The sequence below is a fragment of the Choloepus didactylus genome, chromosome 10 (assembly GCF_015220235.1).
Source record: "Choloepus didactylus isolate mChoDid1 chromosome 10, mChoDid1.pri, whole genome shotgun sequence".
In the NCBI taxonomy this organism is placed as follows: domain Eukaryota; kingdom Metazoa; phylum Chordata; class Mammalia; order Pilosa; family Megalonychidae; genus Choloepus; species Choloepus didactylus.
Window position 1 is genome coordinate 111,729,500 of NC_051316.1, and position 24,590 is coordinate 111,754,089.

Here is a 24,590-nt window from a genome sequence, read left to right on the forward strand (position 1 = left end):
TGCCTCTTGTTTGCCAGTTTATATTCTTTGTCTCTTTAAAAAATTGGATTTGTTTGCTTTTTCTTGATTTGCAGTGGTTCTTTAAGTAGTCCATATTTGATTTCTTTTCAGTTAAAAACACCCTAGCTTTTGAGTCTCATATGTTTACTCTCTAGGTGCTTTATTGTATGCTTTTAATTTTTTTAAAAATTATTGGAGAAATTGTGGGTTTATAGAACAATCATGCATAAAATGGAGGTTTCCTATATACTGTCCTATTATCAATACTTTGCCTTGGTGTGGTACATGTTACAATTGGTGAAAGCACGTATTTATAATTGTACTATTAACCGTAGTCTGTGGTTTAACTTAGGGTTCACTATTTGTGCAGTTCTATGGATTTAAAAAATTTTTTTTTCTGACATATGTATAAACTAAAATTTCCTCCTTTGACCACAATCACATGTATAATTCAGTACTGTTAATTATTTTCACAATTTTGCGCCACATTCACCACCATCCATTACCAAAACTTTTCCATTGTTCCAAACTTTGCAGTTGTACATTTTAAGCCTTGACTCCCTATTTCCTACATCACTCCAGCCCTGGTAACCTATGTACTAGATTCTGACTCGGAGATTGCTTCTTCTAGTTATTTCATATGAGGGAGATACTACAATATTTGTCCTTTTGTGTCTGGCTTATTTCACTCAATATGATGTCTTCAAAGTTCATCTATGTTGTCATGTGTTAAATCTTCATTCTCTTTTAAGGTTGAATAACCTATTGCGTCTGTATATCCCATTTTGTTTCTCCATTCGTTGGTTGATGGACACTTGGGTTGTTTCCATCTTTTGGCAGTTGTGAATAAAGGCACTGTGAACATTAGTGTGCAGATATCTATTTGAGTCCCTGCTTTCAATTATTTTGGGTATACAGGTAGAAGTGGGATTGCCAAGTTCTATAGTAATTCTGTACTTCTAACTTTCTGAGCAACTGTCAAACTGTCTTCTGTAGCAGCTGTACTATTTTACGTTCCCACCAGCAAAGAATGATTGCTCCTATTTCTCCAAATCCTCTGCAACACTTGTTATTTTCTTTTTTTTTTTTTTTTTTCTTAATAGTAACCATTCTAGTGGGTGTGATGTGGTATTTCATTGTGGTTCTGATTTGTGTTTCCCTAATGGCTAATGATAGTAAGCATATTTTCATGTGCTTTTTGGTCATTTGTATATCTTCTTTGGAGAAACATCAGTGCAAGTCTTTTGCCCATTTTTAAATTGGGTTGTCTTTTTGTTGAGTTTTGAAGATTTCTTTTTATAGTCTAGATATTAAACTCTTATTGCACATGTGGTTTCCAAATATTTCCTCCCATTGCGTAGACTCTCATTTTACATTCATGAAAAAATCCTTTGAGGCCCTCAAATTTTAATTTTGATGAGGTTCCATTTATTTTTTCATTTGTTATGTGCACTTTGAGTGTAAAGTCTAAGAAACTATTGCCTAACACAAGATCCTGGAGATGCTTCCTTACTTTCTTCTAGGACTTTTATATTTCTGGCTCTTATGTTTAGGTCTTTGCTCCATTTTGTGTTGATTTTGGTATATTATGTGAGGTAGGGGTCCCCTTTCTTTTGCAAGTGGAGATCCAGTTTTCCCAGCACCATTGGTTGAAGAGACTATTCTTTCCCAATTGATTGGTTTTTGCCTCCTTGTCAAAATCAGTTGGCTGTAAATGTGAGGGTTGTTTTCTGAGTGCTCAATTCTCTTTCATTGGTCTGTTTTTCTATCTTTCTGCTAGTCCCATGCTGTTTTGATTACTATGGCTTTGTAATACATTTTTTTTTTTTTAAGATTAAGGAGGTGTGAATCCTCTAACCTTGTTCGTCTGTTTAAAGAATGCTTTGGCTATTTGGGACCCTTCCCTTTTCATTTAATTTTGATGATTGTCTTTTCCATTTCTGCAAAGAAGATTGTTGGAATTTTCATTGGGATTGCATGGAATTGTAAATCACTTTGGGTAGAACTGACATCTTTACAATATTTAGTGTACCAATCCATGAACACAAAATGTTCTTCCATTTATTTAGGTCTTCTTTGATTTCTTTTAGCAGCGTTAAATTTTTCTGTGTACAACTTCTTTACATCCCTGGCTAGATTTATTCCTATATATTTGATTCTTTTAGTTGCTATTGTAAATGGGATTTTTTTCTTGAATTCTCCTTCTGATTGTTCATTACTGATATACAGAAACACTGAGGATTTAGTGTTGGTCTCGTACCCTGCCACTTTGCTGAATTTGTGTATTAGCACTAGCAGATTTGCTGAGGATTTTTTAGCATTTTCTCTATATAGGATCATATCATCTGCAAATAGGGAAAGTTTTACTTCTTCTTTCCAGTTTAGATGCCTTTTATTTATTTTCCTTGCCTAATTGCTTTGGCATGAACTCCCAGTATAATGTTGAGTAACAGTGATGACAGTGGCATCCTTTGTCTTGTTCCAGATTTTAGAGGGAAAGCTCTCAATGTTTGACCATTAAGTATGATGTTAGCTGTGGGTTTTTCAGATAGGCTGTTTATCATGTTGTGGACATTTCCTTCTATTACTAGTTTTCCAAGTTTTTTTTTTTTTTTGAATCAAGAAGGGTGCTGGATTCTGTCAGATGCCTTTTCTGCATCAATTGAGATGGTCATGTTTGTGTGTGTGTGTGTGTGTGTGTGTGTGTGTGTGTGTGTGTGTTTCTTTATTCTGATAATATGATGCATCACATTAATTGATTTTCTTATGTTGAACCACCCTTGCATACCTGGTATAAGTCCCACTTGATCCTGGTATATACTTCTCTTCATGTGCTTTTGGATTTGGTTTGCTAATATTTTGCTGAGGGTTTTACATCTATATTCATAAGAGTTATTTGTAATTTTCTTTTCTTGTGGTATCTTTATCTGACTTTGGTATGAATATCTTTATCTGACTTTGGTATGAGGGTGATGTTGGCCTCATAGAATGAATTTCCCCTTCTCTTCAGTTTTTTGGAAGAGGTGGAGTAGGATTGGTGTTAATTCTTCTTGGAATGTTTGGTAAAATTGTCCTGTGAGACTGTCTGTTCCTGTGGTGGTCTTTGTTGAGAGGTTTTTGATAGCTGATTCGCTCTCTTTACCATTTATTGGTTTTTGAGATCTTCTATTTCTTTTCTTTTTTTTTTTTTTTTTACATTTTATTTTGAAATAAATTAAAAGTTACAGGAACAGTTGCAAAAACAATACAAACCCCATACACAGAACTCCAGCATTCCCTGACCCCCCCGATACCCTGATCCACTAACTTTAACATGTTGTCAGACCGCTATTTCTTTCCCTCCTTCCCTCCCTCCCTCCCTCTCTCCCTATCTATCATCCATCATCTATTGCTCTGTCTTCTGAACATACAAGAGCTAGCTGCACACATCCTTAAACATACACTATAATTTACATATACAGTTCCCATGAACAAGAACATTATTTTATGCAATCCCATTAAGCGCAGCTAAGAAGTACGAGAGATTCAACAATGATACAAAGCTTACATTCTATATTTCCTTTTCCTTATGTCTCAGCTGTGTCCATTTGAGCCTCCTGTCCTCCGTCCTCAGATCCCATCCAGGTTCATCCTTGGCATTCAGTTTTCAACTATTTAGACTGTCTTTTTTTTTTTTTTTTCCTCAGTTGTGGAAACATATATACAGCCTAATCTTCCCATTTCACCCCCTCCCTAGCATTCCATTAGTGGGATTAATCACATTTAGAATGTTGTAGTGCTGTCACCTTCCCACCATCCATTACTAGAAATTTCCCTTCACCTCAAATAGCAACCCTACACTCATTTCTTAACTGCCATTGCCCCTTCCCCCATTTCTCTTAACCCATACTCTACTTTTCATCTCTATGGTCATATTCTCTGATAATTTCTTTGTGTTTACTGTGGGGCTTAAAATTAAACTCTTAAATCCATAACAATATTGTTTTTCTTTGATACCAACTTAATTTCAATAGGACACATAAACTATGTACGTGTACTCCTCCATTCCCCCATGCTTATATAGTTGTCTAAAAATTACATATTTTACCTTGAGTTCAAAACCACTGATTTGTCATTAGAGTTTGTGTGTTTTATATCATGTAGGAAGTAAATAGTGCAGTTACAGTTCAAAAATTATTGACTTCTATCTGAATTTCATTGTGGTTGGAGAATGTGCTTTGAGTATATTCAAATTTTTTTTTTTTTTTTTTAAATTTCCTGAGGCTTGTTTTTTGTCCCAGCTTATGGTCCCTTCTGGAGAAAGATCCATAATCACTGGAGAAAAATGAGTGTCCTGGTGATTTGGGATGTAAGATACTGTATACGTCTGTTAAAATTCTCTATATCTCTTTCTCCTTTCTTTGTTTATCTGTTGGTAGGGCTCCCTTTAGAATCTGAAGTAGGGCAGGTCTTTTACTGGCAAAGTCTCTCAGCATTTGTTTGTCTGTGAAAAATTTAACTCTCCCTCAAATTTGAAGGAGAGTTTTGCTGGATAAAGTATTCTTGGTTGGAAAATTTTCTCTTTCAGAATTTTAAATATGTCATGCCACTGCCTTCTCGCCTCCATGGTGGCCGCTGAGTAGTCACAACTTAGTCTTATGTTGTTTCCTTTGTATGTGGTGAATTGCTTTTCCCTTGCTGCTTTCAGAACTTGCTCCTTCTCTTCAGTATTTGAGAGTCTGATCAGAAGATGTCTCGGAGTGGGTTTTTTTGGATTTATTCTATTTGGAGTTCTCTGGGCATTTATGCTTTGTGTATTTATATTGTGTAGAAGGTTGGGGAAGTTTTCCCCAACAATTTCTTTGAATACTCTTTCTAGACCTTTACCCTTCTCTTCCCTTTCTGGGACACCAGTGAGTCTTAAGTGTGAACGTTTTATTTTATCTATCGTATCCCTGAAATCCATTTCGATTTTTTCGATTTTTTTCGCCATTCTTTCTTTTGTTCTTTCATTTTCTGTTCTGTGGACTTCTAGGACACAGACGTTGTTCAGCTTCCTCTAATCTTGTATTGTGAATATCCAGAGTCTTTTTAATTTCACCAACAGTTTCTTTTATTTCCATAAGATCTTCTATTTTTTTTATCTACTCTTGAAATATCTTCTTTATGCTCTTCTAGGGTCTTCTTTATGTCGCTTATATCCTGGGCCATGGTTTTCTTGATGTCCTTTAAATCTTCTGCCATGTTTTTGTTCCTCAATTGTAGTTCTTTGATTAATTGCGCGAGGTACAGTGTTTCTTCTGGTATCTTGATTTGTGTGTTTGGAGTTAGATTCTCCATATTGTCTGGTTTTATCATATGCATTAAGATTTTCTGTTGTTTTTGGCCTCTTGGCATTTGCTTTGCTTGATAGGGTTCTTTCAAGTTGTAAAAAAAAAAAGAAAAAAAAACCTATCTAATTTTTCAGAAACACAGTTTGGTGGTGTACACTTTCTCTAACTAACCAGCAGATGGGGTCTGCGAGTCACCTATACCCCTCAAGTCAGTTTTCCACCTTGTCCCCGCGGTATGTGGGGAAATGATTCTTGTGGGGTTCAGTTGGAGAACTCAGTTTGGGTGTGTTGCTGGAGCCGTCCCTGCTGAATGCAGGGCGTGTGTACGGGTGGCTGGGGAGGGAGGACAGCTTTAATATTCAAATCCCCCAGGTTCCCGGAGATTCAAGGCCATAGCAAGAGTCTAAGCCTTCATTTCATTTCAGCCCCAGACCCTCTCTCTCACTGTCCCACAAACCACCGGAGTTGGCGTAGTGTCCCTGGGTTCTCCAAGCGGCTCCCCCTGCCCAGCCGCAATCCTCCAGGACCTCTGCCGAGGAAATGCCTTGCTATGTCACCAGTGTGCACTGTCCCTCAAGGGAAGCCCCGGGCCGCCGGACTTTGCAGGCTCGCTTTCAGCCGGATGCAAAGATAGCCGAACGGGGCGTCTCCACACCCCCCTCTTCGCACAGTTCCTCCTTCCCTGCTCTGAGACAACTGGCGGGGCTCTGGGCTGTGGGCACAGCCCCAGGCAGGAGTTTATCCAGCCCTCCGGGGAGCCAGCTGTGAGCTGCGGGGTTTCTTTTTTCTTCCGGCTCTCCACTCCGTTCCCCCGCCCCCAAGTGTATCTGCAGTGGGCTGTCTTACAGGCCAGACACCGAGAAGCCGGCCCAGCCCTCTCTTGCTGTGTTTTACTGCGTGGTTCCCACTATCGCTGCTGCAGCTGCTCCTGGGTTTCTCCCCCTCTCCTTTTTTTTTTAAAAAAAGAGCCTGTCGGTCTCCAAACGCCAAACCCGGCTTCCCCAGACTTCTGCATGGCTGTGGATCTTGCAGCCAGCTCACTCACTCGTTTCAGAATGCAGACTCCTGGTTTCACCTAGTATACGGCCCCTTTGGATCTAGCAGACCTCGTGCAGCTGGCTCATTGCTGTAATCAGTATTCTGGGTCACCCTCTGGTTTTTATCTAGTGTTTTTCATGGAGGTGTTTTTTTGCCGTGTCTCAGCTAGCCGCCATCTTAGTTTCTCTCCTCAATCTATTTTTGAACATTTTCCTTACACCAGAAAGAATCAGAATAAAAATAAAAATAAAAAAGAACACCCAAATCACCCCCCCCAACCATCCCGCCCTATTTTTCAGTTAGGTTTTTGTCCCCATTTTTCTACTCATCTGTCCATACACTGGAGAGAGATTGTGCGATCCACAGGGCTTTCACAATCACGCTGTCACCCCTTGTAAGCTGTATTGTTATACAGTTGTCTTCAAGAGTCAAGGCTACTGGATTGGAGTTTGGTAGTTTCAGGTATTTACTTCTAGCTATTCCAATATATTAAAACCTAAAAAGTGTTAGCTATATAGTGCGTAAGAATGTCCACCAGAGTGACCTGTCGACTCCATTTAAAATCTCTCAGCCACTGAGGCTTTATTTCGTTTCATTTTGCATCCCCCTTTTGGTCAAGAAGATGTTCTCAATCTCACGGTGCTGGGTCCAGATTCGTCCCTGGGAGTAATATCCTGCATTGCCAGGGAGACTTACATCTCTGGGAGTCAGGTCCCACGTAGAGGGGAGGGCAGTGAGATCACCTGCCAAGGTGGCTTAGGGAGAGAGGGCCACATCTGAGCAACAAAGAGGTACTCAGGGGGAGACTCCCAGGCACAGTCATAAGCAGGTTTAGCCTCTCCTTGCAGCAACAAGCTTCATAGGGGCCAGCCCCAAGACAACAGAGGGCTCAGCACATCAAGCCTTTGGTCCCCAGTGTTTTTGAGAACATCAGCAGCAATCCAGGTAAGTAAATTCAACACCTCTGCATACCCCCCCACCCCCGCTCTTCAGGGGGCCCCCAAGTATATATTTTTTATTCCAGGCTGAGTAATTTCAACTGTCTTGTGTTCAGGTTCACTGAGTCTTCTGCCAGCTGCAATCTGTTGTTGAAATCCTCCTGGGCATTTTTTGTTTCAGTTCTTGTAGTCTTCAATTTCAGTAGTTCTGTTTGGTTCTTTTTTAACATTTCTGTCTCTTTATTGACATTCTCTTCTTGTTTATTTATTGTTTTCCTGATGTCCTTTTGTTCTTTCTCTTTGTTTTTCTTCATCTTCTTGAGCATATTGACTGTTTTCCGATACCTTTTAGTTTTTTCTCCATATTTTCCTCCATTTCCTTGAGCATATTTAAATCAGTTTTAAAAAGTCTTGTGTGTATGTCCACCATCTGTTCTTCTTCACTGATGTTTTATTGATTTTTTTCCCCTCTTCATTTGGTTGGGCCATCACTTCCTGTTTCTTTGTCTTGTGGTCTTTTGTTGCAAATTGTACATTTTAATAATTACAAATATTAACTGTGGGATTTAGTCCTTGAGCTATTTCTTGAGTTTGTAACCAACTGGTGGTATGATGGATATTTTCTGGTGTCAAGAGCTAACAAAACCAAGCAAACCTAAGCAAAAAACACCTTTCACTGTCTCTTCAAATTGGCCTTGCATTGGCTGGTGCTCAGTCAGGATCCAGTCTTCCTATCAGGAAGGTCAGCTGAAGATGAATGTAATGTGTAGGGTCCCCCTTGTCTTTCCTGGGCTTGTGCTTGCTAGTGGCTTTAGGAGTCCCCTTGTTTACAGGAGCTTCAATGCCCCTTCTCCTTCTCAGGAAATGGACCTTCTCCCTCTCTTGGGTGTCCCACTTGTCCCACTGTGGTAGTTAAAGTAGATAAGCCTCTGCTGCAGGCCCTCTGTCTCCGTTGTTTCTTACATAGCTTTCCTTGTCTCAAGTTGCTTTTGCCTGGAGGGCAAATTCTGAGGATTGTTATTCTCTGGAGAGTAGTTTCCTAAGTCAGTCTTTCCCAGCCAGAACAAGGCCATGGACCCACAGAGCAAGCTCTAGCTGGCTTCAACTGCCCTGGTGTGAGAAACAGGCGCTATTCCTAAAAGAATAAATGCTCACCGGATTGTGGAGAAGAGAAGAATTTATTCATGAAATTGCAAGAACAGGCGCACAACCAAAATGTGGGGGATTGGCGCCCAGAACAATAGACACAGCACTATTTATTCCCTATAACTAACTGGCGAGTCCCTCCCGTTTCTCCATTGGCTGGATACTCCAGAGGTTACATTCTATTTGACAAGCCTAACTAGCCTGCACAGATTTGAAACATGCAGCCCGCCCAAATTGGAAACATTTGAAATACCTTTCCTGTGCAAATTTGCAACACTAGGAACTGTTGGAACAGATCCCCACCCCTGACTATAATGGTTATGCCCAGGCCTCTTTAGAGCCAATCTGGGCTAGTTTGGTAACAAGTTATGAGGCTATTTTGAGAACCTCTATTCCAAGGCTCCACCCTGCAAGGATAGTAGATAGTGGGTGGATAAACAGGGATACTGACTGTGGATTACAGTGTGTCTTTTTACCTTCTACCAATTCGTTAACTGCCCCACCCTGCTAGGCACACCTGTCCTGTGTGAAAGCTAAACTTAATCTCATTCTCGCAACCGTCATCCCATAGTACTCCTGTTTTTAATGTTAATGTAGGCAAATTATTAGTATTTCATTGTTTGTGCTTGAGTCTTAAATCTTTCTTTTCTCAGTTTTATTTTAAAAGCTTACAAATTTTGCTTTTTACACTGATGTTGTTAATGTGATTTTTTTTTGGGGGAGGGGTGATCTAAGTAAGGATCAAATTTTATTATTTTTTCCCAAATGGATAAACAAGTTTTTCCAGTGCTTATGGATTACTCCAATTTTTTTTTTTTTTTTTATTTAACTGATGTGTAATGCCATTTTTGTCAATCTCAAGTTTCCATGTCTGCCCAGGGTTGTAGTCTGTTGACTTGTCTGTTCATGTGCTTTTACTACCCAGTCTTAATTACCTAGCATTATACAAGGTCTTGAAATCTGGTAGGGCATGTCCTACCTCACTTTTGTTGAAAATTGTCCAAGTGTTATTCTTTGCTTTTTGCTATTCCATATTCTGTTCCATTTCATATTCCATTTGAATTTTACAGTTAGCGCTTCAACTTTCCTGTTGTCTGCAGAGATTATTTAGTGGAGTGGGGGATTGTGTTCTTTGCAATGTTGTGTTTATTTTAGGCATTATTTCTGTTTACCAGATATTGCTGGTTTTCCCTCTTCTGGGCACAAAATAGAATTGTAGTGCCTGGATTCCTTTTGGTTAGGGGTAAGTTGAGGGATCATATGATTAGTTTTACCAAAGTTGAGAGCGGAAGGGTTGGGGATACGGCACAAACCAGTCAGTGTTCAAAATGGTGTCTGCTCTGTCAGCCTGACTGTAGAGAGTCCTTCTGCTGACCTGTGATTCGATATGTAGTGTAAGCGGGAAAATGCATTGGTTATTTTTAAGCCTTGGGAATTTTGGGGTTGTTTATCACAGCATAATCTGACCTATCTTAACTGATACAGAAATCCATGAAAGCTATACTTCTCCATTTATTTAAAAGACCATTTATTTAGGTCTTCTGTTACAAATTACAATTAAGATGATAATTTTCTCTGTGAAGGATTTTCACATTTAGTTAGATGTCTAGATACCTTATAGTTTTTATGCTATTGTAAATTATAACTTTACAAAAGAATTTATTGTGGTAAAATATATATAGCATGAAATTTGTAAAATACATTTTTTAGAACTACGTTTTCTAGTTTGTTATTGTGTATCTCAGTTAACTTCTGTACTGTGATCTTATATACACCGTGATTAACTTGCTTATTTTCTTGAGGTTTTGTATACTGTTATATAAATATCATAATCTTTGATTAATGATAATTTTATTTATTTTTCTTACTGAACTGTCTAGAACTTTCAGTACAATTTGATTTGATGTGGTGGTAGTGGACATCTTTTCTTTTTCCTGATTTTGTATGATATGTGATGTTTGCTGTAGTTACCCTTTGTCAGATTATGGAAGTTTCCTTCCGTGCTGGTTATTTCCACTCCCACTTTTATAAACTCTGTTCAGTGAGACTGAGATTCTACAAACCACAGTTCCCAGACTCCTTTATCAGCTGGCTTCCTATTAGGTCCTGAGGAGCAGAGAAGGGACACCTTTCTTCGTATTTGCTTGCCGTTCCTGTTGGTATCATCCCTGGAGCAGCGGTTGGTTTCATTCTCCAGCTTCTTTTGGAAGTCCTCAGCAGCCTCATCTGGCCCTTTCAGCAGAACTGGCAGCAGCTGCCAGATTGTGCCCATTCCCAAGGTCTGAGCCGACTGCTGGGTTGATAGATAGCCTCACCCTCTTTACTTTGTCCCCTCACCTTAGGGGCTTTAGCTGCCTCCTGCAGTTCTTATGTCTGGGACATGTTATTGGTTTCTCCTGTTGTTCTTTTAGCCCTCTTCACATCTATGTGACAAATTTCCTGTATTAAACTCTTTCTATTGCTTTATAAACCTTCTTTTCCTGATTTACTAAGATTTTTTTAAAATTAGAAACATTTAAAATAATTTTTATTGTAGTAACACACACATATATATGTCAGCCATAAAATTTGCCATTCTAACAATTTTTAAGTGTACAATTCAGTGGCATTAATCACATTTACAGTGTTGTACTACCATTAACACCATCCATTACCAAAAGTTTTCATCACCCAAAACAGAAACTCTTTACCCATTGAGCAGTAACTCCTTTTGTTCTTTTTTATTTTTTTAAATCATGAATGTGGTATTGAATTTTAACAAATACTTTTTCTACATTTGTTGAGATAATCTTATTACCTATTATGTGTGTGTGTGTGTTGAAATTTATGAAATTAACAGGTTTTTCTAGTGTTAAATAATTTGTGCATCACTGGAATAAACCCAACAGTCTTGAAGAACATTGGATTAGGACTGTTAATATATTATTTAGGATTTTTGCATTTACTTTTACAAGGTTGGCCTCTACATTTGCTTTCTTGTACTGTTCTTGCCCAGCTTTGTTATAAAACTTTACTAGCCTCATGAAAGGATAATATCCCCTTTTCTTCTATTCTGTCGTTCAGTAGGAATTTGGAATTATCTCTTTCTCAAATGTTTGGTACAATCTCCTAAAACTATATGAACTGAGTGGTGTTTGTGTATATTTATTTACTGATTTTTTTCTTTATTGCTGAAGGCTCTCTCTTTCCTATTATTTTGATACAATTTCCAACTTATAGAAAGATTGCAAACATAATACAAAGAATTCCCATATACCCTTCACCCCATTTCTCCAGTTGCTAATACTTTGCCACATTTGCTCTATCATTCTCGCTGGATATGCATAAGGGTTTTATCCTGAACCTCATGAAAAAAAAGTTGAAGACATTATTCTTCTCTGCCGGAAAGTACTTCAGTGTATATTTCTTGAGAACAAGGACATTTTTTTATATAGCTGTAGTACAATGATCAAGATCAGGAAATTTAGCATTCACACCCTACTAATTAATAGTCCATATTCAAATTTCACCAGTTCTCCCAATAATTTTCTTTGACTTTTTTTTTTTTTTTGGAGGGGTATGTCTGTCTGATATCCATTTCCAGATTATACATTTAGTTGCCTTGCTTCTTTAACTTTTTTTTAAAAAATTGGGAACAGTTCCTGTTCTTTTGTGAAGTTGTCATTTTTAAGGAGTGCAGGCCACTGATTTGTAAAATGACCCTTAGTTTGGGTTTGTTTGATGTTTCCTCATAATTAAGAGTCAAGTTAGGCATTTTTGGCAGGAATTCTACATTAATGAATTGAGTCCTTTTTTGTGTGTATCATGCCACCAGGAAAAACAAATGATATCTGTCCGTTATTAACTTTGATCACTTGGTAAAGTGAAGTCTGCCAGGTTTCTCCCCTGTTGTTATATTACTCTTTGTAATTGTAATTAATAAGTAATTTGTAGGGAGATGTTTTTGAAACTATGTAAATATCTTGTTCTTCACCTAGCTTTATCATCCACTGATGATTCTTGCCTGAATCAATTATGATGATTTCAAAATGGCAATTTTTCTGTCATTCCTTCTACTCCTGTTTTAGCTATAGCCCATAAGGTTTGAATTTGTTTTAGCTCTGGTAGCTTTTTTGTAGATTCCTTTTTTTTTTTTTCTGTGTAGAATTATGTCATCTGCCAATAGGGACAATTTTACTACTTACTTTCTGATATGGATGCTGTTACTTCTTTTTCTTGCCTAATCTGGCTAGCACTTCCAGTACAGTGTTGAATAGCAATGGTGGCAGTGGGCATCCTTGTCTTGTTCCTGGTCTGAAGGGGAAAGCTTTCAGTCTTTCACCATTGAGTATGATCTTAGGTATGGGTTCTTCATATCATTTTGAGGAATGTATCCCATAAGTTTTGATAAGTAGTGTCATCATTTAGTTACATTTTTCTTTCCATTCCTGTTGTGATTTCCCTGTTAACCAATTATTAGAAAATATTTTAGATTTCCAAATATATATTTTCTTTAAAGATGTTTATTATTAATTCCTCTCAATTAAATTGTGTAGAGTGTTGAGATCTGTTAGTATAATTTTGAATTGATAATAATGACATCTTTGTGTTTTATTATTGCCTTTCTGAATCTGTTGAGTTGATCACGTGATTATTTTTATACTGTTAATGTGGTTAGTTAATTACACTGACTTTTAAAATGTTAAATCAATTTTGCATGCCTGCAACAAATCCTATTTTGGCATAATGTATCCTTTTTATGTATTTTTGGATTTGATATGCTATTATTTTATTTTATTATTTTAATTTCATCTTATTTGCTTCTGTATTCATGAGAAATAATGTCTTTTTTCTGCTCTGGAAGAGGTTATGAAGAAGAATTTTCATAATTCCATCTGGGCCTGGTGTTTTTCTTTGTGGAGAGGTTTTTAAATAACACGTTCAGTATCTGGTAATTTAAAATTACTTATATCTGTTCTTTAAAGCAGAATTTATAATTGGAAGTTATAACATTGCTATCTATTTTTGGAAGTAATAAACAAAACCTTTAAAATAATGTAATTATTATTTTTTTTACTAAGTTGTATCTCCATCTCATGAAGTCTTGTTTCTATGAAGGAATGTCACAGGAGTTTTAGCTTTCTGGCCTGGTTCATCTAAATCTGGTTTTCCTTTGATGGTAGTATATGGGGGGTAGACACAAACCTAGCATTGAGTACCTACTCTGAGTTGCTACTAGTAATTGATTTTCTGTGCCCAGGTGATGGAATGTGTGCTTTCAGATGTTTGGTAGACTCCTAATTTACTATTTTTTTGTAGTAGTAGTGTACTTTATTCAGAAAGAAGGTAAGATTAAAGGAATAATGTGTTCAGGGAAAAAATAATGTATGACATATAATATATGTAAACTATTTCCTATAGTTTATAAACCTATAAGAGCTATAAACCTGTAATCTGTTAGTTAGATGTAACATGTTTCACATGGAGATTTCATCCTCACAACATCTTTGTGAAGCAGTTTTGTGCTTTTCTTTACAGATGAGAAAAATAGTCTTGTAGAGGTTGTTTTTAGTTTATTAGCTAAAATAAAGTCATAGGCAAATCCAGGTCCATCAACTCTGTTGTATCTCATAGACCCTCTGAGAGAATCATTAGTTGAGCTTTTCCAAGGTTGGATTAATAATAATTATATAGTTTATGAATAGTTGCCCATCTGAAATTGTTTCTGGTGTATATGCTAAGGAGGTGTTTTATATTTTTTTTTAGTGTATATTGTTCATGTATACCTGTATATATGCACACACAAAATCTAGATGCTGTTTTTGGTAGAAACTTCTCTTCATTGGTTGATAATAAAGGATATTTTCTTCATTCACATGTGTAACTGAAGATTTGGAAAATCTGGTCTGGGACAGTTTGTCAGGATTTCCTTGTTTTCATGACCTTGAAAATCTTGAGGAGTATAGGCTACATATCCTGTAGAATGTGCCCCAACCTGGGGTTTCCTGTTTTTACCCATGGCTAGCCTGGGGATGTGGGTTTTTGGAGTGAATACCATGGAGATAAAGTACCCTTCTTGTTTTATCATATCAGGGTCCACAGTGACCACATGACATCATTGATGATGTTAACCTTTATGGCTTTAAGATAGTATTTGTCAGTTTCTCCATGTAAAATTAATTCCTTTCCTTACTCTACTCTTTGGAAGCAAGTGACTAATCTAGTCTACCGGTTTCTCCACATCCTCTCCAGCATTTGTAGTTTCCTGTTTGTTTAATGGTGTGAGATGATATCTCATTGTGGTCTTAATTTGCATCTCCTTAATAGCTAGTGGAGATGAACAGTTTTTCATGTGTCTTTTGGCCATTTGTATTTCCTCTTCAGAGAACTGTCTTTTCATATCATTTGCCCATTTTATAATTGGGCTGTTGAGTTGTAGGATTTCCTTATAAATGCAAGATATCAGTCTTTTGTCAGATACATGGTTTCCAAATATTTTTCCCCATTGAGTTGGCTGCCTCTTCACCTTTTTGACAAATTCCTTTGGTGTACAGAAGCTTTTTAAGTTTGAGGAGTTCCCATTTATCTGTTTTTTTCTTCTGTTGCTTTGGGTGTAAGGTCTAAGAAGTGAACTCCAAATATAAGGTCTTGAAGATGTTTCTCTACATTATCTTCTGGGAGTTTTTTGGTTCTGTCTCTTATATTGAGGTCTGTAATCCATTTTGAGTTAATTTTTGTGTAGGGTGTGAGATAGGGGTCCTCATTCATTCTTTGGGATATGGCTATCCAACTCCCCCAGCCCCTTTCATTGAGTAGACTAATTATGTCCCAGTTCAGTGGCTTTGGGGGCCTTATCAAAGATCAGTCGGCTGTAGATCTGGGGGTCTATCTCCGAATTCTCAATTTGATTCCATTGATCAGTATGTCTATCTTTGTGCCAGTTCCATGCTGTTTTGACTATTGTGGCTTTATAATAAGCTTCAGAGTCAGGGAGTGTAAGGCCTCCTGCTTCGTTTTTCTTTTTTAGAATGTTTTTAGCAATTCGAGGCAACTTTCACTTCCAAATATACTTGATAACTAGCTTTTCCAGGTCTGCAAAGTAGGTTGTTGGAATTTTGATTGGAATTGCATTGACTCTGTAGATGAGTTTGGGTAGAATTGTCATCTTAACAACATTTAGCCATCCTATCCATAAACATGGAATATTTTTCCAACGTTTTAGGTCCCCTTCTATTTCTTTTAGTAAAGTTATATAATTTTCTATGTATAGGTCTTTTATATCCTTGGTTAAGTTTATTCCTGGGTACTTGATTTTTTTAGTTGCTATTGAGAATGGAATCTTTTTCTTGAGTGTCTCTTCAGTTAGGTCATTTCCAGTGTATTGTAACATTACTGACTTACGTGCATTAATCTTGTATCCTGCTACTTTGCTAAATTTGCTCAGGTAGTTGTGTCATTGATTTCTCAGGGTATTCCAGATATAAGATCATATTTTCTGTAAATAATGACAGTTTTACTTCTTCCTTTCCAATTTGGATGCTTTTTATTTCTTTGTCTTGCCAGATTGCTCTGGCAAACACTTATAGCACAATGTTGAATAACAGTGGTGACAACGGGCATCCTTGTTTCATTCCTGATCTTAGAGGGAAGGCTTTCAGTCTTTTGCCATTGAGTACTATGCTGGCTGTGATTTTTTCATATATGCTCTTTATCATATTGAGGAAGTTTTCTTCATTTCCTACCTTTTGAAGTATTTTTATCAAAAAAGTTTGCTGGATTTTGTCAAATGCTTTTTCAGCATCTATTGAGATGATCATTTGATTTTTCCCTTTTGATTTGTTAATGTGTTGTGTTACATTGATTTTCTTATGTTGAATCATCTTTGCTTGCCTGGAATGAACCCCATTTGGTCATGGTGTATGATTTTTTAAATGTGTCTTTGGATTTGATTTGAGAATTCGCAATCTTATTTTATTGAGAATTTTTGCATCTATGTTTATGAGGGAGATTGGCCTGTAGTTTTCCTTTCTTGTAGCATCTTTACTTGGTTTTGGTGTTAGAGTGATGTTAGCTTCATAAAATGAGTTAGGTTGTGTTCCATTTTCTTCAATGTTTTGAAAGAATTTAAGTAAGATTGGTGTCAGTTCTTTTTGGTAAGTTTGGTAGAATTCCCCTGTGAGGCCATCTGGCCCTGGGCATTTATTTGTGGGAAGCTTTTTGATGACTGATTGGATCTCTTTACTTGTGATTGGTTTGTTGAGGTCTTCTGTTTCTTCTGTGGTCAGTCTAGGTTGTTCATGTGTTTCCATGAAGTTGTTCATTTCATCTACATTATCTAGTTTGTTGGCTTGCAGTTATTTGTAGTATCCTCTTATAATTTTTAAAATTTTTTTGGAATCTGCAGTAATGTCACTTCTCTCATTTATTATTTTGTTTTTTTTTGGGGGGGTCTTCTCTCTTTTTGATTTTGTCAGTATAGCTAGGGGCTTGTTAATCTTGTTGATCTTCTCAAAGAACCAACTTTTGGTTTTGTTTATTCTCTCTTTTTTTTTTTTTTGTTCTCTTTGTCATTTATTTCTGCTTTAATCCTTGTTATTTCTTTTCTTCTACTTGGTTTAGGATTCTTTTGCTGTTCATTTTCTAGCTTCTTCAGTTCCAGTAGTTCTTTGATTTTAGCTCTTTCTTCCTTTTTAATGTATGTATTTAGAGCTATAAATTTCCCCCTCAGTACCACCTTTGCTGCATCCCATAAGTTTTGATATGTTGTGCTCTTGTTTTCATTTGTCTCTAGATATTTAGCAATTTCTCTTGCTATTTCTTCTTTAGATTACTGATTGTTTAGGAGTGTGTTGTTTAACCTCCAGATACTTGTGAGTGTTCTAAATCTTTGATAGTTATTGACTTCTAATTGTATTCCATTGTGATCAGAGAATATGCTTTGAATAATTTCAGTCTTTTTAAATTTATTAAGGCTTGTTTTATGGCCCAGAGTATGATCTTTCCTGGAGAAAGTTCCATGAGCACTAGAGAAGAAGGTGTATCCTGGTGATTTGGGATGTAATGCTCCATATATGTTTGTTAGGTCAAATTCATTTATCACATTGTTTAGGTTTTCAGTTTCCTTATTGGTCCTTTGTCTGGTTGATCTATCTATAGGAGAGAGTGATGTGTTGGAATCTCCCACAATTATTGTGGAAACTTTATTGCTTCCTTCAGTTTTATCAATGTTTGTCTTATGTACTTTGGTGCACTTTGATTGGGTGCATAGACATTTACAATTGTTATTTCTTGTTGACTTGTCCCTTTTATTAGTATTTAATGACTTTCTTTGTTTCTTATAACATTCTTGCATTTAAAGTCTATTTTGTCTGAGGTTAATATTGCTACTCCTGCTTTCTTTTGGCTATATCTTGCGTGGAATATTTTTTTTCCATCCTTTCACTTTGAATTTCTTTGTGTCTTTGTGTCTAAGATGAGTCTCTTGTAAGCAACATATTGATGGTTCATATTTTTTAATCCATTTTGCCGACCTATATCTTTTAATTGGAGTTTAATCCATTCACATTCAATGCTATTACTTTGAAGGCATTCCTTGAATCAGCCATCCTATTATTTGGTTTTTGTTTGTCAGATATATTTTTTCCCTCTCTCTCTTTAGTTCTTTTAACGTTCCCTTACTAGAACTCGTTAGATCTGAGCCCTTCTACATACCTCTCTCTCCTTTCTCTGCCAGTAGGGCTCCCTTGAGTATCTCAAGTAGGGCATATCTCCTGTTAGCAAATTCTCTCAGCATTTGTTTGTCTGTGAAGCTTTTAAGCTCTCCCTCAAATTTGAAGGAGAGGTTTGCTGGATAATGAATTCTTGGTTGGCAAATTTTCTCTTAGCATTTTTTTTTTTTTTATTAAATTCAGTTTTATTGAAATACATTCACACACCATACAATCATCCATGGTATACAATCCACTGTCCACAATATGATAACATAGTTATGCGTTCATCACCACAATCTATCTCTGAACATTTTCCTTACATCAGAAAGAACCAGAACAAGAATAAAAAATAACAGTGAAAAAAAAACACCCAAATCATCTCCCCATCCCACCCCATTTGTCCTTTAGTTTTTTTTATCTTCATTTTATTGAGATATATTCACATACCATGCAGTCATACAAAACAAATCGTACTTTCGATTGTTCACAGTACCATTACATAGTTGTACATTCATCACCTAAATCAATCCCTGACACCTTCATTAGCACACACACAAAAATAACAAGAATAGTAATTAGAGTGAAAAAGAGCAATTGAAGTAAAAAAGAACACTGGGTACCTTTGTCTGTTTGTTTCCTTCCCCTATTTTTCTACTCATCCATCCATAAACTAGACAAAGTGGAGTGTGGTCCTTATGGCTTTCCCAATCCCATTGTCACCCCTCATAAGCTACATTTTTATACAATTCTCTTCGAGATTCATAGGTTCTGGGTTGTATTTTGATAGTTTCAGGTATCCACCACCAGCTACCCCAATTCTTTAGAACCTAAAAAGGGTTGTCTAAATTGTGCGTAAGAGTGCCTACCAGAGTGACCTCTCGGCTCCTTTTGGAATCTCTCTGCCACTGAAGCTTATTTCATTTCCTTTCACATCCCCCTTTTGGTAAAGAAGATGTTCTCTGTCCCACGATGCCAGGTCTACATTCCTCCCCGGGAGTCATATTCCACGTTGCCAGGGAGATTCACTCCCTTGGGTGTCTGATCCCACGTAGGGGGGAGGGCAGTGATTTCACCTTTCAAGTTGGCTTAGCTAGAGACAGAGGGCCACATCTGAGCAACAAAGTCTCTCTTAGCATTTTAAATATGTCATACCACTGCCTTCTCGCCTCCATGGTGGCTGCTGAGTAGTCACTACTTAGTCTTATGTTGTTTCCCTTGTATGTGGTGAATTGCTTCTCTCTTGCTGCTTTCAGAACTTGCTCTTTCTCTTCAGCATTTGACAGTCTGATCAGAATATGTCTTGGAGTGGGTTTATTTGGATTTATACTGTTTGGAGTTCACTGGGCATCTATGATTTGCATGTTTATGTCATTTAGAAGGATTGGGAAGTTTTCCCCATCAGTGTCTTTGAATACTCTTTCAAGACCTTTACACTTCTCTTCCCCTTCTGAACACCAACGATTCTTATATTTGTGCGCTTCATGTGGTCCATCATATCCCTGAGATCCATTTCAAATTTTCCTATTTTTTTCTCCATTTGTTCTTCTGTACTTTCACTCTCCAAAACATTTTCTTCCATTTTGCTTTCTCATTCTTTGAGTTCATCTAATCTGCTGCTTTGTGTTTCCAGGATCTTTTAAATTGGATCAGCAGTTTCTTTTATTTCTATAAGCTCATCTTTTTTTTTATTGACTCTTGCACATTGTTCTTTATGCTCTTCCAGGGTCTTCTTCATGTCCTTTATATCCTGAGCCATGATCTTGTTGTTTGTGAATACTTCTTTGATTAATTGCTCCAAGTTCTGTGTCTCCTCTGGTTTTTTGATTTGGGTGTTTGGGTTGTCCGTATCTTCTAGTTTCCTCATATGCTTTAAAATTTTCTGTTGTTTTTGGCCTCTTGGCATTTAGTTATCTTGACAAGGTTATTTTAGGATATGCAGCCTTATTTGAATAATTATCTGTAATTTGACAGAGCTACAGCTTGGTGGATTCACTTTCCCTGACCTACCAGTGGATGCCTCCCCCCCGCCCCGGCCACCTATTACCCTCAAGCCAGTTCTCCCCAACTTCGTCTGTGCAGCCTGTAGGGGTCCAGACCTTGTGGAGGTCCAGTCAGTGCACCAATTTTCTGTGTGCAGTTGGGACCACTAGCCCTAAGGGTGGGGGATGTGCCCTGTGCAGTTAGGTAGGGAAGATGGTTTTGAGACCCAGAACTCCCAGCTATTTCCGGGGCTCCGTCTATAATACCCTAGGGCTGTTGTACGAGTCCAGCTCTTCAGCTCAGATTCCTCACGGTCACTCTCTGCCATGGGCCCACCAAGTCCCTGGGATTGGTGTTGGTGTCTTCACACTTCCCTGTGGGACTCCACCCCTCAGCTGTGCACCCCGTGGGCCTTCTCGGAGGAAGACTATGCAATGTCACATGCAAGCGGAATCCCCAAGGGATTGAAAAGATGGCTGTATGGAGTGTGGTAACTTCCCACTTACATGGTCTTCTGCCTGCTGCAGCGTCCTGTTCCTGGCTCCAGGGCAATTAGTTGTGGCTGTGGGAAAGGCTGTCACCCACACCAGATACTGAGGCAGGTGCCTGGGGCTTGGAAGGCACTCCTCACTGCTCTTGACTGTGCAGCTCTCGCTGCCGGATCTGCAGCCACTTTCCGGGTTTTTAAACTAACCTACCTCCAAATGCTGACCTCAGGGTTCTCCCCGCTGTAGCTCCGAGTGCCGTTTCCCCAGCAGCTTGAACATTTATTTGATTCTGAACGCAGTTTCTTGGTTTCACCAAGTGCACAGTCGCTGTGGATGCAGCAGATCTTGTCCAGCCAGTAGTATCCTGGAACAACTTTTCTGGAGCACTTTCTGTCTTTTATCTAGTGTTTTTCACAGACTTGAATTTTCCTTTGTCTCTCCTAATCCGCCATCTTGGATCCTCTTCGAGAATGGGATTTAAAAATGAAGATCTGGGTACTGAGTTTGCCCATTGTCACTGGGATATCATTGCTTCTAGGTTTTCAATGAACAGAGCTAGGTAATGTATACACACATATGCATATATGTATGTATATATATTACTTCCTTTAAAAATATTGTTACAGAAAATTTTAAGCATATACACAAATGTAAATTCTCAGTGTCTGTCACACTTCTTGAACAAATATCAGTTAATGGCTAATCTTGGTTTCATTTATAAGCCCTCTACCTACTATATTACCCCTATTATAGCACCTAAAAATTAATGATTTTTTTAATATCAAATTCCCAGGCAGTTGCAATTGATGTATTGCTTAAGGCTGCAGGTAGACGTTTTCCGTGTTGTCTCTGTGTCAAAATCATCTGCATACAGGAGTGTTAATGGTTGAAGTTCTGATTGAAGGATCTGTGGAACAGTAAAAAAGGGATTAAACTCTGAAAATTATTAACCTTGCTTATGTTTGATTTGCTAAGTTCCCTTTTTTCTTTTTATTATAGATCAGCTTGAACGGGTCTTTTTACGACTTGGCCATGCTGAAACGGATGAACAGTTACAGAATATTATATCTAAATTCCTTCCTCCTGTTCTGCTGAAATTGTCTAGCACTCAAGAAGGAGTACGCAAAAAGGTAAGCATGTTGGGCCACTTGGGAGAATTGTGGTGAATAAATGGAAAATATGGCAAAGTGATTTTTTTGTGCCCATTATTGAAATCCAGGTTTATGATCCAAATTATGACCTTTCAAAATGGAGAGTAAGTCTTAGGACCAGCTTTCATGATTTAATAAGGAGTATACAACCTGTAAAAACTTCAGAAAACTCTTAACAGCAGTTTAATTCAATTCTGATTCTACTCCTAGTTAAGTCAGGCTCCACAGGTTAAGGGTAGTCCTCTCCAAAGATCACCCTCCCAGCACATCAGTAGTTTCTCAGTCGTGGAAGCACTCCAGAGCTTTGAGTGTCTCAAGTTTCTGTGGCCTTTCATTACATTGGCATAATTAGTGGAATCTGTTCCCACGTGGTTGAACTCAATCTCCTGCCTTCCTCCCTTCCTGGAGGTCCAGGAGGTCTGGCTGACATGATGTCGTTCAAAGGCCCAAAGCCCCTAATCATGTGGTTGGTCTTTCTGGTGTGTCCAGCCCCCAGCATAAGCCTGCAGGTGTGGTCTCCCACCCACCATGAATAACAAAAAACACTCCTATTACAGGAAATTCCAGGGATGTAGAGGTTACCTATGACAAAGAAAAATTTCACTGGGCAAGGATAACTTTATGCAAAGCTGTGTGCGATAGAGAAGAGAGAGACCAGAGGGCTCTTGTTATAGAGAGGGGGAGACCAGAAAGCTATCACAGTAGAGGAGAGAGGGCTCAACTCCCTGAAGCACAGGGTGGGACAGTTTTCCAGGACTTCTATGAGCTAAATGAAGAAGACTGGAGGGGGAGGGTGAACAGTGGGGTGTGCCCGTTACATGATGTTATCTCCTGAGTTTACTGTGCAAGCCAGGTAGAACATGCTCTGTCTGGATTCTTTAAGGGAGGTCAGGGACTAGGGTCAAGGAGAAGCCTGTCTAAAGTTAAGTCAAGCTAAGGAGAAGGTTAGGCTCTCTTGGACAATAACAAAATGGGTGAGGGGTTAACCTATGAGGTTCTGTGTAGGATCACAGGGTTCAGGTAAAATTCAACCTTATCACCTCACTTATCTAGGGACAAAGACCGGCGAAATTCTTTGTTATACTAAAGTAGTTTTTGTGTGCTTTCCACAGCTGCATTGAGCACTAACTGTATGCTTTGCATTAGTTCCTGTTCTAGTTTGCTGGCTGCTAATGCAAATACCATGCAGTGGGTTGGCTTAAACAATAGGAATCTAATGGCTCACGGGTTTTGGGGCTAGAAGAAGTCTAAATCAAGGTGATGTTTTCTTCCTGAAGACTGGCATTCTGGGGCCAGCTGCCGATGATCATTGGTTCTTGGTTCCTTTGTCACATGGCAGTGCACGTGGCTGCCTCTTCATTCTTTTCCAGTTTCCCTTGATTTTCAGCTTCTGGCTGCTCCCTCTGTGGCTTTCTGTCTGTCTGAATTTCATTCTGCTTATAAAGATATGCTTGGGCCATATCTTGACTGAATAAAAAAATAATTTTATTCAAAAGTAAGATGTATGGTTCCTGTTTTAGGGTTCTGTACAGTATTGTTGGATAGCAGACACATTTTCTTTTTTAAAGCTAAATATACCACATTTACATTTTCCCATTTCATTTGTAAAATAGTTCAATCATATTCTTCACGATGTTTATAGTAGACCTTTGGGTGTCTGAACTATTACCCTCATGTTTTGTCTCTTCTTCGTCTTTTCATCTTCCTGGAAGTCTGTCCTGAGAGGGATTATGAGTCCTTATCTGGGCTCAATGGGGAAAGAGTTCCTTTAAGAATGTCTGTTATGAGTACCTTAAGAATGAGGCATTTATGCCATATATTTGCTGAGGTAGATGTGTATTTGATTATGTAAATCTCCTATATTTAAAACCCTTCTTTGGCCTTCTGTCACCCTCAGGATAGTATGGAATCAAAGGCCTTTCACGAGTTTATTTCTCTTTACTTATTCAGCTTGACCAGTCTCATTCATTTAGCAAATATTTATGGAGTGCCGTCTGTTTGCCAGGTGTTGGGGATACACTGGTGAATGGAAGGAACACTTAGACTGCTATTAACCTTTTGGGCAAACAGGATACAGATACAAACTGTGATGACTGCTAAGAGGGAAAAGGAAAGGGTACTGTGAAAGAACATATTTGGGGACTTGCTTTAGATTGGTGGGGGGCAGAAGGCAGAGGTCTCTGGTGTGATAGAAGTAGCCAAGCGGAGAGATGGGTGTGGGGTGGGGGGGACCATTAGCGGCACAGAAGGCCGTGTGCAGAGGTTCTGAGCTGAACACTAGGCAGGCGATCCTTTGGGGAACTGGAGAAGCTCGCATGGATGGCGTGGCGCAGGTGGCCGGGAGAGGAGACCGAGGCCAGCAGGCAGTGTTGAAAGGCAGTGATGGGTAGTGAGTGGAGTGGAGGCCAAGAGCGGAGGCCAGCAGAGGGACCAGAAACAAGCTTTTATTTGAACAGTCTCAGCATTTCCAGTAGTTTTCTTTATTCATTTACTTAAGATTAAAATTTTTTTGTGTGTGTGGTGACATAGGTATAACCATTTTAACTATTTTAAGTGTACAATTCAGTGGTATTAATTCCATTCACTACAATGTTGTGCTACTATCACCAGCATTCATTACCAGATATCTTAGAACATTTATATTTTATCTTTCTGTAGAAAATCATCTATCTATAACCATTTATTTCTATTGTACTATTATTCTTTTTTTAAAAATTTTCAGTTTTTTTCCTATTTCAGTTTCATTGAGATACATTCATATACCCTACTGTCATCCGCAGTGTATAGTCAGTTGTTCACAGTACCATTGTATAGTTGTGCATTCATCACCAGAATCAATTTTTGGACA

At 38.2% G+C, this 24,590-nt stretch overlaps 1 protein-coding gene across 5 annotated transcripts in view; it reads left to right on the forward strand.

Annotated features, from left to right (window-relative positions):
• The window catches only part of ECPAS (Ecm29 proteasome adaptor and scaffold), a 121,113-nt gene that overhangs the window by 19,729 nt on the left and 76,794 nt on the right, over nucleotides 1-24,590 (forward strand). For all 5 annotated transcript variants that reach the window (XR_005210594.1, XM_037796830.1, XM_037796828.1 and 2 more), the window contains exon 2: nucleotides 21,591-21,721. Coding sequence is in view for 4 of the 5 variants with exons in the window: in XM_037796830.1 (XP_037652758.1) it covers nucleotides 21,591-21,721 (131 nt within the window). In the remaining variant the exon portion in view is untranslated. The remainder of the gene's footprint in view (nucleotides 1-21,590; nucleotides 21,722-24,590) is intronic.